Here is a 14,953-nt window from a genome sequence, read left to right as displayed (position 1 = left end):
CATTTCAGTCATGTGGAACAATGCAAAAAAATTGAAATTTAGGAAACGAACAATGGCACTCACACACAGTCTGGCAGGGCATCTGTAAGTTTAGCTGCCCAGGTGCTCTACTCAGAGGATGAGGTCTCCATGACCCAGCAAGCACAGGTCCAAACAAGTGCAGCGAGGCCATTCAATCCTTGTCTTTGGACAATCAGACCGGGACCCACGAGACATCCGTTACTATGGCAATACTTGTTAATTCAGGCTTATGTGCCAAACACATACTCGCAGCATTGGTGTTGCTCTTAAGTTGCAGTCACTGTCTGCCTCTGGCTCAGATCGTTGAGTTCAACAGTGACCGGTCTGTAAATCTTTATCTTTAACTAGCGTGTAGACTAGGGCTGTGTATCGCCAACAATTTCCCCATATGATACGTATCCCGATACAAGGATGTCATGATACAGACCATTTTGAATGACATTTTTGTTCAAAGTTTATTAACATTATTATTTTTATCTCTTTATTGTACATTGAATAAGCAGTGTTGTAACAGTTGTGTTATGCCATTCATTTATTAGCTTTCGGGGAACTCGTAAAAAGACTTAAAATCTTAAGCTAGAGTATTTAACTTGTGTTGTTTCAAAGCAGTCTTAAAAAGATAGTGCCTTACTCTAGCCATATTATTTTCTCATATAATAATTATATATCTATGAATACATGTATAAACATGCTAAATACTATTTCTTCATAGAAATCAGATTATTAATGTGACAGCTAAGTAGCTCTATATCTCTCTATAGACACACACTTTTCACCTGCAGCTCTTTGTCGTCTTTCTTCCCAAATCTGTTACTTTATTATAAGAGATCGGCTAATAAAGCAACGCGTGCTTCGTTGTTTTTTAAATGTGCGCAATAGGTTTATTATGGATTGCTTACGAGACAACATGCAGTCTGTTTTGTGCAACACTACTTTACCTAAACTGCTGCAAAGGGCGAGTCATGAAGATATCTGTGCTTTCATACAGAACTCATCAAAAGAGAAAGAAAGAGACAGTGGCACGCTTAGACAAGGTGTGCATACGTGTTAGGGTTGTGCCGATAGACGATAGTATCGTGTATCGACGATCTTCAGACATATCGCCAATGGCAGGCTTTCATGGCGATAGTCAAGACGATAGTTGGCGAATGGTTATTATTATTATCATCATAGTTTTATATTAACACCGACAATGCATGCTTTTCCTCATATGAGGGTTTGTTTGTTTGCTTCACTTTACGCGGAGAGCTTGTAAAGAGAGAATTCCTTCTTGCACGTAGCTGCACTTAATGCGAGCGTCTTGGTCTCCTTCTACCACTAAATCCAGCGCGCCGCGTCATGAGCAGCTGCGCTTCTCTCTGTCTCACGTGCACGCGCTCTCGCGTCTGTCCGCAGTCTAAACATAAACTAAAGTAGTAATCCTTATTTGTTCAGTTTATTGCGTTTCATGCGAGCTGAGGCAAACTTTACTTTTTGTTTAAAATATGACCCGCTGCATATTAGCGCCTCTCTCTCACTCTCGCGTACGTGCAGAAAGCTGCGCTCTGTCCGAAGTCAGATCACTAGGTATTAATCCTGTTTATGAAATGCATTTCAATGAGTTGTAGCAACACGTCCCTCGTGTTTAATATATGATTGTGTTTAAAATATGATTGCGTTCCGCTGGACCGTTTAAAAAGGCACCTCATGAGAGCACCACTGCTTGACACGTGTAGTCTTCTGCAACAGCACTAAATAAATGCATTGAATAGTTTGTATGTGCGCGCACTTGTGTGTGCGTGCGCAGATGCATGTTTTTACAGTTATTAAGTAATCATGATAGGGTTTTAAAGACGCGCTCGCTTTAATGGCATCGGTTTTAAGAAGGTTGCGGTCACGACGGTGTTACGGTCTTGTTTTTTTGTCCACCCATCAAGTGACTTGTTATAATGAGTAAAAATTAACAAATAAAAAAGAGAGTAAACTACTGCCACGCCCCCCGATAATATCGTGTATCGCCGATCTCACAGGCTGACGATAGGACGATCTGAAAATAGGGCATATCGCCCAACACTAATACGTGTGTGCACATCAGACACACACGGAAAGTCAAGTATACCCCGCTACCTTTCACTTTACTTAGGCTACTCTGCGAGTCACATGTGTCCTTTCCATACGGATCACAGATCAACATCAAAAGTGCATCCGAATCACTAAAGAAGGTGCTGTATCAATGCATCATCAAGAGTTCATGACGATGTATCGTCGTCGTATTGATATTTTGAACACAGCAATAGTGTAGACTACAGAATCTGTAGATTCTGGAAATGTTGAAGTGGCATAGATGCATAATAAAAAAAATTGTTTATTTGATTGGGACAGTGCATGTTAATGAACAAGCATGACAATCATACATGTAAACATGCCGGATTGTAGCGAAACGCTAATTTTCATCCATAGTCCCAAGAGCTAAGATCACACTAATCTCAAAACGTTACATGATATAATTTACATCTATAATTATACATCATTTAATAATATTAGCTAAAACCTATACAATATTCACATATGACTTAAAAACTCATACAACTTCAGAGGTTCATATACACATATACATAAAAAAGAAAGACATAAGAGAGAGAAAGGAAAAAAACTTAGATTAAAGAAGGTTCAACTTCTCACACTATTTTCTAGAGTTCAACCGATAGTGAATTTTACCAATACCGATAACAAAGTTGGTCCCTGCTTGCCGATAACCGATTAATCGATCGATGCTAAAAAAAATGCTGGGTTGCTTTTAACCCAGGGCTGGGTCACCAGTGTGTTGTGTTCAAGTGCTTTTGATGTCGTACTTTAGGGAAAATACATTCACGTGAGTAAATTGTTTGACCAGGAGGAGGCTCCTATTGACTGCTAGATAGCATCTGCTAGCCATAACAGAATTTTTAAAATACGTCACACACTCCGTTGCTGATTGGTTGTATGTCTATCCAATTGAGTGCAGAGGCATTTTTTTGTCCTGGTACAGTTGAGACATGCCCCATAATCTCAGCCTAATGGAGCGGTATAAGACTCAAATTCTGACTAGAATTGAGTATGATTACGTCAGGCCAGATTAATCGGTCTACCTCTACTACGTTCATCTGTTTTAAGTTTTACATTTTACAGAGCAATGCGCTTACCACTGCAGAAGGTCATGGGTTCGAACCCAGGGAACACACATGCTGAATAAATGTATACCTTGTAATGCAATGTAAGCCGCTTTGGATAAAAGGGTCTGCCTATTAAGTAAATGTAAATGCTTTCATCCAATGCGATCAATTTCTTTTTATCAGTACGTGTTGTTTTTGAGATCAAACCCATGATCTTTGCATTGCTAATACAATGATCTACCATTTGAGCTACAAGAACCAAATTGATAGGAGCGGCTCATGCATCCAACATGAGGATCGAACTTAATTCCCTGAAAAAATGAAGAGCCTCATTCTATACGAACTGAGCTAGACGTACCACTTACACTCTCAAAAAAATTTACAAATGCTGTCACTGGAATAGCATTCTTTAAAAAGGTCTTGATATGTACAGATATGTACCTTTAGGTACTTATGTAAACTGTTTAGGTACAAATTTGTACCTTTTGAAAGCGTATAGCCCAAGTGAGAGCTTTTGTTCCTTGTTGAAAGAAAGTGAAGTTTCGATTTCAAAATAAAGGCAAAAATAAAAAGGCAATCAAAGCTTAATTTCTAAAAATCTATGCAGGACTTTCAGTCTTGACTAAATGTTAAATGTGGGAGTTCCATTAATGGCAGACCTTCTTAAAACACTTTAAAGGATGTTTCTGAGATGCCAAGGTTAAAGGTCAAGTTCACCCTCAAGAGCAGGCATTCCTGGTCCTGGAGGGCCACTGTCCTGCAAAGTTTAGCTCCAACCCTAATCAAACACATCTGAATGTCATTTCCAAGTATTCCCTCAGCCTTTGATTAGGATTTTCAGGTGTTTTTGATTAGGGTTGGATCTAAACTTTGCAGGACAGTGGCCCTCCAGGACCAGGAATGCACCCCTGCTCAAAGCATCGCAACTTATCCCATTAAACTAACGACTCCTCATTAAATCTATTGATAACTGCTATTGGTGCTATAATCTTTATTATACTACCATCAACCAACAATAAAAACTATTGCATTAAATATTGCTATGCTTAACATTAACCAATTGTCAATCAAGCCTAGAGCCCTTTTCACACACAGATTACGGACAATACACTGAAAATGCATTCGGGATTTGATTGTTTAATTTTGGTTCATTCACACTGCCCCTTTTTTCCATAATCTGTTCATGCATTCACACAGATGCCGTAAAGATCCTGTAAAGACATAGGGCGTATTTAAAGTCCTGCACATGGTAGTTTTTTCTGCAGCGTCTGAAGTTTGCTTATTGTCCGCGATTTCTCTCGAGAAATCTTGTGCGTGCATTTTTTTTATGATATGATCATAAAGGAACACGTGACATGCTGTTCTGTTATGCTGGTGAATGATCATAACTTCAACATGGTAGTGACGAGCTCCCTGAACTCTGCTTCAGTCCAGTTTGCAGATATTTCTCGTCATGAATGTTAATCTGCTTTTAATTTCCCCATGTTAAAAAGCTGAACGGTAACTTCTTGTTGCGACGACATGCCCCTTACGACTAGCCTTTTGTTCACACATGTAAATGTTATGGCAATGTTACTAGGTCCCCTTTACTGGAGTGATCCCTGGCCTTGAACATTTACTGGACGTGTTTGTGTTCACACAGAAGGCTCTCTGCCAATTTTATGGAAATTTTCCATTAAGATCAAAATGCTGTGTGAATGGGGTTTAGGTGGCATCAAACAAAACTGTAACCATTAATTAAATAGCATTTTTCTTTGGATGTTACAATGCTTTTTTGTGTGCACTGAATAAAACACTAGGGCAAGACCAGTGGTGTCAGAAAACAGCATAAGCACACACAATAAGCAATTAATAAATAAATAAATAATAAAATTGTAGAATTTTATTTTATTTTATGTAGAAACCAGTTAGTTAATCCTTGGAGCAATTCCTCAGAAACAACGCTATTCCACCCATCTCATTAAAAACTCTCTGCCAACGGATGAACTACTGAATAAATGATATAGCTGCTGTTTTAACTGTCAATCACACAACTGCACCAGCTAGATATCTGCTCCTGGGAGGAGCTTCAGGACTCAGCAAGGGGCAAAGCAGCCTGAACTGATGCTTTGCTTGGCAATGGCAACTGACAGCTGGCAATTATTGCAACCCATCATTACCTATATTCGAACCTTACGAAATACAAATCTCAAATTTGAATGCTTTATGACAGGACCCAGATGAAACCTATGGACAGATTTTAGAGGAAAGTCTGCAGAATTTCATGCAATGATTTTGCAAGGTAAAGTTTTCCACATAAAATCTTTCTACATAATGTAATGTAATGTAATTAACTACCATGTAAACAGGGATTTAGATTACCATAACCCAACTAAAGTCATAATTGAAGTTACCATAAATCGAATTAAGACGTGAAATATTTTTAATTTTAGTTGAAGTTTCAATGTGCATGATCGTACACACGTTAACAACACTATCAATGGTCCCGTTTTTCCTAATCCCATTTTTCAAACTTTAGTTAGTGTGTGTAATGTTGCTGTTAGTGCGCAAGTTATACCTGCAAAGTTATAAAGCTCAAAGTTTAATGCCAAGCGAAATATTTTCTTTAACAGAATTTCCCTTCAAAGCCTACAGCGAACAGCCAGTTTGGACTAAAGCCCTCTACTTCCGGGTTGAATTACATCAATATTGGAGTTTTTGACTAAACTCCGCCCTCAGGAATATGTCAGTCGCCCGCTAAGCTCAAACGGCTCTGGCTAAGCTGCTGTTGAATCAAAACACACTAAACAAGCTACACAATCTTAAATCGTTACGTATTTCTGAAGGAGGGACTTCATAGAACAAGGAAGACATCAGCCCGTTTTAAGGACAGTGAAAACAGAGGTATAGAGATAAGTAAATTGTGTGAAAAATATAGCGTTTTTACACACGAAACATGAACACGTGTTGTATTGCGCACCATAAACACAATCAAACACAGGAAAAACGAGACCTTTAACATTTTAGCCGCATATTGCAACAGAAGACATACACACACTGCAGTGGTCAACTGTTTGATGGCCACTTTAAGGCAAGCATGCAAGGTTAGAGTAAAAACGCATAACGTCTTTGAATGGAAGTCAATGGAGGAAGTACCACAGTAAGCTGAATGAACCACTTTTGTAAGGAATTACCTTATTATTTATTAAATCGACAGCATCTTTGTTAATCTTCAACATGTTTTTCACTAAACTATACTTTAATTGGGAATTGTATTTTCTGTGATTAAAATGCTATTTTATAAGAGAAGGCAAGACTAGGAAGCCATGTATCGAGACCTCTTTGCACTGATTGGTTGGATTACATGACTTTACCACGGGTCTGTTAAATCCTTTATTCTGATTGGTTGTACATTTTTCCATGGATGTTGATTCTTTTTCTGTAAACCACACACTTAACCTGTCAAATTTCTTAAAAAAAACAAACAAACACCAAAGCAATGTTTGTGGTAAACTTGGTATAAGTGGAAAAACTGACTGTTCATTTTCGTTATGTAAGGAATAATTGATGACTGTCTTTTGAATTATTTAAAAAATAATGCACACCAAAGGTATAACGCTACCATCTTTGTGCATTATTTTCAAATAATTCAATGGCCCGTCATCAATTATTCCTTACATAACGAAGATGAACTGTATTGTTGATGCAATACATTTTAGGGGGAATGTCAGTCAGCGTGGCATGGGGACGTAATGACATCTGCCGTCCGACACTTTTTACTCAATTTATTAATGAGACCAAACTTAACGAAACTTAATTTGCACAAACTCATACGCTCCACCTAAATATACCAAACTTTGGAAAAAACATCTAAAGTCCACCTGTTTTGCTTCTGCATAGTTAAAGTATGATGACCTCGTGGAATAGACACACATATTACGCATGCTGAGCAACTGGCAAACCCTTACAGATACCGTAGATCTTGCCATTGTTCGCGTTTCTCATCTACAGCATCACAATCGAACCTGGCCCATCGTTAACATAGCCTAGTTCGACGTCACCAATCCTAATGTGATTCAACCCATTTCCATCATTTCTGTGGCTGATCATGGTGGTCTGTTTTGAATTTTTTTCCCTGTGATTTTCTTGGCACATTTCTTCCAGGCTGGAGTCTAGGAGAAGCCTCCCTTCTGGGAGAAGAAAAAAGAGCCAGAGAAAAGCCGTTAGCTCAATGAGAGGGAATTCAGGCCGACTACCTTCTCCATCAAGTGTGAGGGAGGACAAAAAGAGAGGGAACGCAAAGGCAGGCTTTGTTTCTCACACACAGGGCATTGTTTTAACCATTATGCCTCTGCATCCGAATAAAATCTGAAAAAAGTCATTTTTTTCTAGGGGGTAAAATGACTTAATCACAATTGTATTGGAACTACCATGAGAATTCCAAATGCTATGCAAAAGAAAAGGGATTTGGGGTGCTTTTTCAAAATTCAAATCATAGTTTGGCTGCAAAACTACATCACAAACTCATTTCAGCAATCAGCTATTAGTACGATTGTGCTAAGTGTTGGGTGCACAGCAGAGGTCTGAACATGGAGGTGTAAAATTGCGCAAAACTGGCTACGCTCCAGTCTGAGGTAGTTCGATGTGCTTCTATTTGGTCCATGCTGGACCAATGGAAGAACAGAGGGAATATATAGACAGTGAGAGAGATGGAGAGCAGTAGCTGTCGATGTGTATCAGGTGATGCAGTAGCCAGAGGTATGAAGGCCCACTGAGATTCTCTGCTGGACGAAGAGCCTGGGGCTATGTTCAGTCTCGGCAGCAGAGATGTTGCAAACATTGGGAGGAGCACATAACCGAGTAACAGATATTTACACAATAATCTTGAAATCCTCCCTAAACGAATTCACAAAGCGTATTGCGTCTCTTTACAGTGCATCCACAGTGAATAAAAAATGCTTTACTGAACAGTGTACACTTTATGCAGCCTACTATATTGCATAAAACTGTGCACTGCAGAATCATTAAGCGATACACATTTCAAACAACAGCATGCTGCACTGTTTTGCCATTATCGTATGTGAATGTTTAATTTTAAGTTAACTTATTTCCCAAGTTAAATGTTAAACTTAATCCAAATCAGCTTACCTGTACAGTGCATTAATGCTAAATGTTTTATCACTATGGCTGATCCAGAATGGAAACCATGACCTTTTTGTTGCTAATGCAATGTTCTACCAAGTGAGCTTTGGAATCGAAGTCATTATAAAGCATAATAGTTCAGTCACATGAGGAAAACATGGACAGTCGAGCACATTAAGGATCCCAGAACAGTATGTTCTGTCATACACAGCACATTTTGGAAAATGTGTGTATTCTATGCATAGAGAAAACCTGCATATTATTTATAATATACATTGCAGAAATAGTAAGAATAGTATGCATATGTGAAAATAGACATAAACTACAACTACCTAGGTACCAAAAACACTTAAAAAGGTACATTTCAAGTAGGTTGCACATGAACTTCACATAGTCCCCGACATGAGACCACCTAAAACAACCCCTTTGCCTCAAGACTAAACTTCCACAGGCATTCATTACATCAATTAGACACTAAAGCACACGCTTCTCTCCCTAAACCAGCACCCTAATGGATAATTGATACCAACATGGGACCTGTGCGTTTTGACTTGCCTTTTGAACGGAGCCAGATGCAATCCCATAAATAGGTACCTGTGCTCCAGCCATAATGGATAATTAACATAATTAGACATAATTGTGGACACCTTTTAAATTTGACCCACATTTATTCAAACGGCATTGCTTTATAGGCATCACAGACCAATTTCAGCATCAATGTAGCCTACATCTCAATTAAGCTCAACCTCTGACACAACACATTCATGCAGTGTCTGCCCACATTGTCTATTCTGAATACATATTTTTATAAGACTACAACTACTTCACGGGCACAAAAACTATACTAAAGCCCATCTACAGCTTTACGTCTACGTTCATAAACTTTACCACTTTATCTATAGTATGTGCGTACGTTTAAAAAGTCAAATACAGCACAAAGATGTAGGTCTATGTCAGTAAAACAGCGTTTCTGAGCCAACAACCGGGTTTGAAAGTAAAAGCGTGCTTCTCAAAACTTAACTTTGAAAGCTCAAACGCGTCCCTTCTTTGAAAATGTAAGAGTTACACGATTGTTACTAATACTCAATGACACACTCACGCGCTACATCGTGCTAACCGCGATAAATGTTGAGCCAGTTACTATTAAAAACACTCCCGGGGTGCCGAAACGGGAGCGCTCTTCTTCATCTCACTACTCGCGATCACCATCATCTTCCTCATCCTCTCGCTGTAGTCCTACAGTACTTTAAAACATAAAAGAGGAAGGACAAACCTAAAACTGCTAAGACCTGCTGCAAAACGGCACATACGAGGGTGAAACGCAAAAAAACACGATATTTTTTACGAGGGTTGATCTCTTACCTCCGACCCGGTACATGTTGGCTGCCATGACTGCCCCCGGTCCTGCCTGCCTGGCGTATCCAGGTAGGGCTTCTCTCTCTGGCCGCTGCCGCCGCTGAGTGCCGTGCGCTGGAAAATGGTGGATTGATCAATACGAAGCGTAGCAGCGAAGAGATCTTAAAGAGACAGTGCACATATTTTCAAAAGGCGCATTTACCGGAGATTCGGTATCAGGCGCGTGTTCTGAAACACCTTCCCAACAAAGCGGGTTCCTAAGAGGAGGAGAGAATGGGACACGGGGTGAGGGAGGGAAGAGGGACTGTATGGACAAGCATCACTTTCCTTATTCGCCCGCCTCTTTCAAATGACCAGACTAGTGCTGTACTACTTTGGACCCACTAGAGGCAAAATGTCGCAAATAAACAACTGTTGCTCTTAGAGCGAGTTTCAAAAACAAACATATAAACAGATACAAACAGTATAATTCAATAGTTCAATATTTTGGATGCTGCTCCAAGGCTGCTTAACAAGACTAACAAGCAAGACTTCAACAAGAGGTATATGTTTGGTAACATAGTTGCAGTATGCCAGTGGGCAATCTAGATTCCCAGCAAACACAAAACGTTCCTATAGTTAGATTTTGGTTCCTGGGACCAAAAGAATGTGTTCTGGAAACGAAATACTTTTTGCAACCCCTACTGAAAAACCCAGCTAAGACCAGCATAAGCTGGTAAAAACAATAGAAACCATCACATAAATTCTGTTGGTTTTATTGGGAATTTTATTGGTTCTAATGGAATATGGCCCAAAACATAAAGTGTATTGGTCTTTGTTGGTCTCTAATGGTATGTATTGGTTCTATGTATTGGTTCTAATGGAATATGGCCCAAAACACACTACAGTGTATTGGTCTTTGTTGGTCTCTAATGGTATGTATTGGTTCTATGTATTGTTTCTAATGGAATAGGGCCCAAAACACACTACCGTGTAGTGGCTTTAATGGTTAAAGCTAATCTTATTAGTATTTTAATAGAAACCATTAGAATTTTCTGTAATGGTTTTATTTTTTTTCAGCAAGGTGGTCTCCCAGCTTGGTTTTAGCTGGTATTGCTGGTGTAGCAAGCTGGTATAGATGTGTTTTGGTCACTTTTTAAGCTGGTCTAGCTGTGTTTTGGTCACTTTTTAAGCTGGTCTAGCTGTGTTTTGGTCACTTTTTAAGCTGGTCTAGCTGGTCTTAACTGGTCAGACTGGAAGACCAGCTGACACACCAGCTTTGGCAGGCTGGGAGGACCAGTTTAAACCAGCTACTGCCACCTTAAACCAGCTAAAACCAGCTACCAGCTTATGCTGGTCTTAGCTGCATTTTTCAGTAGGGACCAAGAACTGACATTCCAAGAACGTTCTGGGATGATGGGATCTAAAGGTTTTAAGCTGGGTTAACACCAAACCAACACTAAACACCATAAACTAGCCTTTACCAGTTTGGAAATCCATGAAGGATCTTCTAGTGACAATGGAAAACCTGAATACATTTCTTAGTGATGTTAAATCATTTTACTTTGTACAGGGTTTGCAACACTTTCAAGGTTATGAAGCGATGCCAAAGGAATTTATGTTACTTACTTTTACATTACATGCAGGGTAAAACATGGGTTTACAATAATCCAAAACCCAATGGAATGGCAAGAAAATAGATTTAGATTAATTCCAAAATTAAAAACCAAAAATGAGCGCAAGCTTGGACACATCATATTTAGTGACATCCAACTGAAGTAGCTTGAACTGTCTTCTAGTACATAATAATGAAATGTGGTGGTTTCTAACTCTGTTTACGTAGAGAGAGAGAGAGTAGTCTAAACAGATTTTTGTAAACTGAAGTCTAAATCTTGTTGTATTTATTTGTTCAATGGCCTTAAAATAATCACAAAGTCCCAAAATGTGGTTTATATTTGCACTATATTCCATGTGCACACAACTATATACTGTAGCCTTCAAGTTTGGTCTCATTTCTAAGGAAATGTGAAAAAATGCTTTACAGTAAGGTGTTGTGGGTGGTACTTGTTCCAATAATATTCAGGCATAGAATGAGTCAGAAATTGAAAAACATTAGCAATAGACATTATACTACAATAGGAAACACTTAACCATCTACTACTATGAAACCTCTGTGGCTGGATCAGTTCTGCTAAGTGATCAGGAGAGTGGTATGACACACATTGTAATCAGGCCTAAACAAACAAACAAACAAAAACAAACAAACAAAACAGGGTTTTATAAAACTTTTGATTTAATTTCGTTCTGACTGATTATTTTGTTAAATATTGTATAGACTGTTTCAGCAGTAACAACATAAACAAGCGGCTTTCGTGGCCATCACGTAACTTCCGGTAAACTCCACAAAGAATAAATAACAACAAAGTCCTTTAAAAATAGTTTATTCATTTATATAACAAGCAAAATAAACAACACGTAGATTACATAGGAACCCAAAACATTTGTTATTTTCGACGAGGTATTTGTTTAACAGTTCAGTTTCAGCAACTAGTCAGACCATTTAACAAACGGAAACCGGAAGTTAAGTTCAGGCCAGACGCTTATCGCGTCACCACACGTGAGCCCGATGAAACGGTCTATAGATTTAAAAAAAAGGGCAACATCTGGCATCATTTTTTTTAAAAATAATTCACTCCACATTAGTTAAACACAAACAAAAAACAAGGGACTTACTTAAGCATGGGCATGAATTTTCTTATACTGTGCAAATGAGATAACATTAGCAAGCTACAGTATAACCATACCTATGGCCTTGTAAACAACTAAACCTGATCTCACAAAATACGTGAAATAGTCACGCATTATTTTGCTCAGTTTTGCATGACATTGTCACGTATTACATTTAATCTAACCCCAAACCGAAGCAACAATTGTAAGAAAATAGGAAAAACAGTTGAGTAACCAATACGTGAAACTGTCACGGAAAAGAAAGTCGTGGCAGGGGCACTTAAAATGGTGGAAATATGTGACAATGTCACGCAAAACTGATCAAAATAATGCATGACTATTTCATGTATTTTGTGAGATCAGGCTGAAACAACTATAACTTACACTAAAACCTAAATCACTGACAGAAATGTTTCAGAGACCACAGAAAGAAAATGAAAACCACAACAAAACCATCATTTGTTGATTCTAAATGGGTTCACCATAAAATTTAAATTCTTCTGTCATTGCTCACACCTGTTGTTTCAAACCTGTATGACTTTCTTTTATGAACCACAAGAGAAAAAAAATGATAAAAAACAAATTTGATGCTGCACATTGCTGTCCATATAATTAAAATGAATGAATGAAAGTGAAAGTGACATGATTGTCAAGTATTTCCATATTTGAAATGGGGACTGAAGCTGTCAGTCAGTTTCATGTTCAATGAAAGAAAGACAATTTTTGGGTAATCTTTTTCTTTAAAGGGACAGTTCACCCAAAAATGAAAATTCACTCGTATAACGGATGTGTTAAAAATAACACAATCAGTGTTAGTTTATACAACATACTAAATTGTCCTAGAATACACACATCTATGTGTTAGTATTGGAACAACACATTTTGTGTTACTTTTAACACAACTTTAATTTTAAAACAAAATGGCACATAATGTGTTAAATAGCCTAACACTTTCTTAGAGTATTTGTCATCATTTAATCACCCTCATGTCGTTTGAACCCTTTTGTCTTTCTTTGTTCTTCAGAACCCAAATGCAAATGTTTAAAAAGTGTTGCCTCTCCTTCATTTTCTGTGCCTCAACTCTTGTTTTGACAGTAGGATGCAACGTGTATCAACTGAAATAAGAGTGATATCCACAACAAGAAAGTAGAGGAATAAATGTCTTCAGGGACTCAAGGACTTTGCTGATGTAGTATGGCTTCAGCAGGCATAGTGATATTACGCACTGCCCAAAAATAGTCCCCTGCCATTGAAAGTAACGGTTAAGGGGACTATTTTCGAGCAGTGCGTATCACCTGATGCAGCCATGTTACATCAGCAAAGTCCTTGATTATTACACCAGAATGAGAGTATAGTTCCTAGACATATCTGCCTAGAAAATCGCAGCTTTTAATTGTCTGTCAATCTTAGTACACGATGTAACTACAGAAGAGTCAAGTTTTAAATAGGAAAAATATTCAAACTCTTTGGTTATTTTTTAGCGCGATGCTAATGGTCTAATCAGATTCAATGGATTGTGTTAAGCTATGCTAAAAGTGTTAGCGCCAGACCCGGAGATCAGCTAAATGGATTTCAAAACGGTAAGAATCAAATGTTAAACTCTATAGGAGCTGGAAAATGAACATATTTTCAAAAAAATTGAGTGTCCCTTTAAAATATGTGACACAAGTCAAGTGGTATTATTTTTGTAACACTTTTTGGTCATTTTGATTCTTGAAGTAACCTTTCTGGTTAGTCAATGGTGACCCACTGTTACAAAAAAAAAAAACATTGCTTAAAAATCTACATTTGGGTTCAGAAGAACAACAAAAGACATAGTGGCTTCGAACGATATGAAAATTGGTAAATAATGATAGATTTTTAATTTTTGGGTGAACTATCCCTCTGATGCATTACATTAGTTCAGTTTAATTCACTATTTTAAGTTTTATAATATTTTGTCAAGTTTTAACCAACAACCCATTCAGATCTCAAATTATTAAAGAGGAGGTGTATGGATCTGAAATATGAAACTATGTTATGCAGACTTATGTACTATATACACTTTAAAAAATATGAAAAGTTTTTTCAACCCAGCGATAGGTCAAAAAGGCATGAGCCCAGCCCTTTGTGTTGTAATTTAACCTATGCTGGGTTGTTTTAACCCAAAATGCTGGGCTGTTTTAACCCAATGTTGGGTCAATATAAAAATTTTCTGAGTTAATTTAACCAATGGCTGGGATTGTCCCTTTTTAACCCATCATACCCTTTTGAACATACTTATAAGGTCTACTGTGTCTGTATAAGAAAGCCATAACCAACATGGCAAAGTCAGATTAATATTATTTTGGTGGAGATTTTATGGAGGTGGGTGGCTTTCTATGAGAGCTGGTTTTGGTAAGAAATGGTGAAGCACCTCACGTTTGGTGGTTGTTGTTGGTGAAGACAGAAAGGAATGCTGTGGTGAGCAGCTGATTCACACCATATGAAAACCTTACAAACTGAGCTTTGCCTCAAGCTTAATCTGCAATCACATGATTGGTCCCAGCCAATGGCAGGCTTTGACTTACCCTCTATGGAGACTCACAACAAAGCCAAGTCCATACTGCAGATCTGTCTGCCTGTGCATTTGTCTCACT

General features: G+C 38.2%; 1 protein-coding gene across 2 annotated transcripts in view; it reads right to left on the bottom strand.

Moving 5' to 3' along the window:
* Positions 1 to 9,998, bottom strand: part of LOC129417201 (metastasis-associated protein MTA1) — a 69,814-nt gene extending 59,816 nt beyond the window's left edge. Inside the window, exons 1-2 of one of the 2 annotated variants that reach the window (XM_055171708.2) lie at positions 9,832 to 9,998; positions 9,636 to 9,743 (exon numbers count right to left, since the gene is read on the bottom strand). In XM_055171708.2, coding sequence (XP_055027683.1) covers positions 9,636 to 9,663 — 28 coding nt within the window. In that variant the 5' untranslated portion in view covers positions 9,664 to 9,743; positions 9,832 to 9,998. Of the gene's footprint in view, positions 1 to 9,635 lie in introns of both variants that reach the window. The other variant, XM_055171707.2, reaches the window with a different exon arrangement.
* Between the last annotated feature and the right edge of the window lie 4,955 nt (positions 9,999 to 14,953).

This window comes from Misgurnus anguillicaudatus, unplaced genomic scaffold, assembly GCF_027580225.2.
Source record: "Misgurnus anguillicaudatus unplaced genomic scaffold, ASM2758022v2 HiC_scaffold_28, whole genome shotgun sequence".
NCBI classification, from domain to species: Eukaryota; Metazoa; Chordata; class Actinopteri; order Cypriniformes; family Cobitidae; genus Misgurnus; species Misgurnus anguillicaudatus.
The sequence above is the reverse complement of the archived record's forward strand: the minus strand, read 5'-3'. Positions and strand labels throughout refer to the sequence as shown.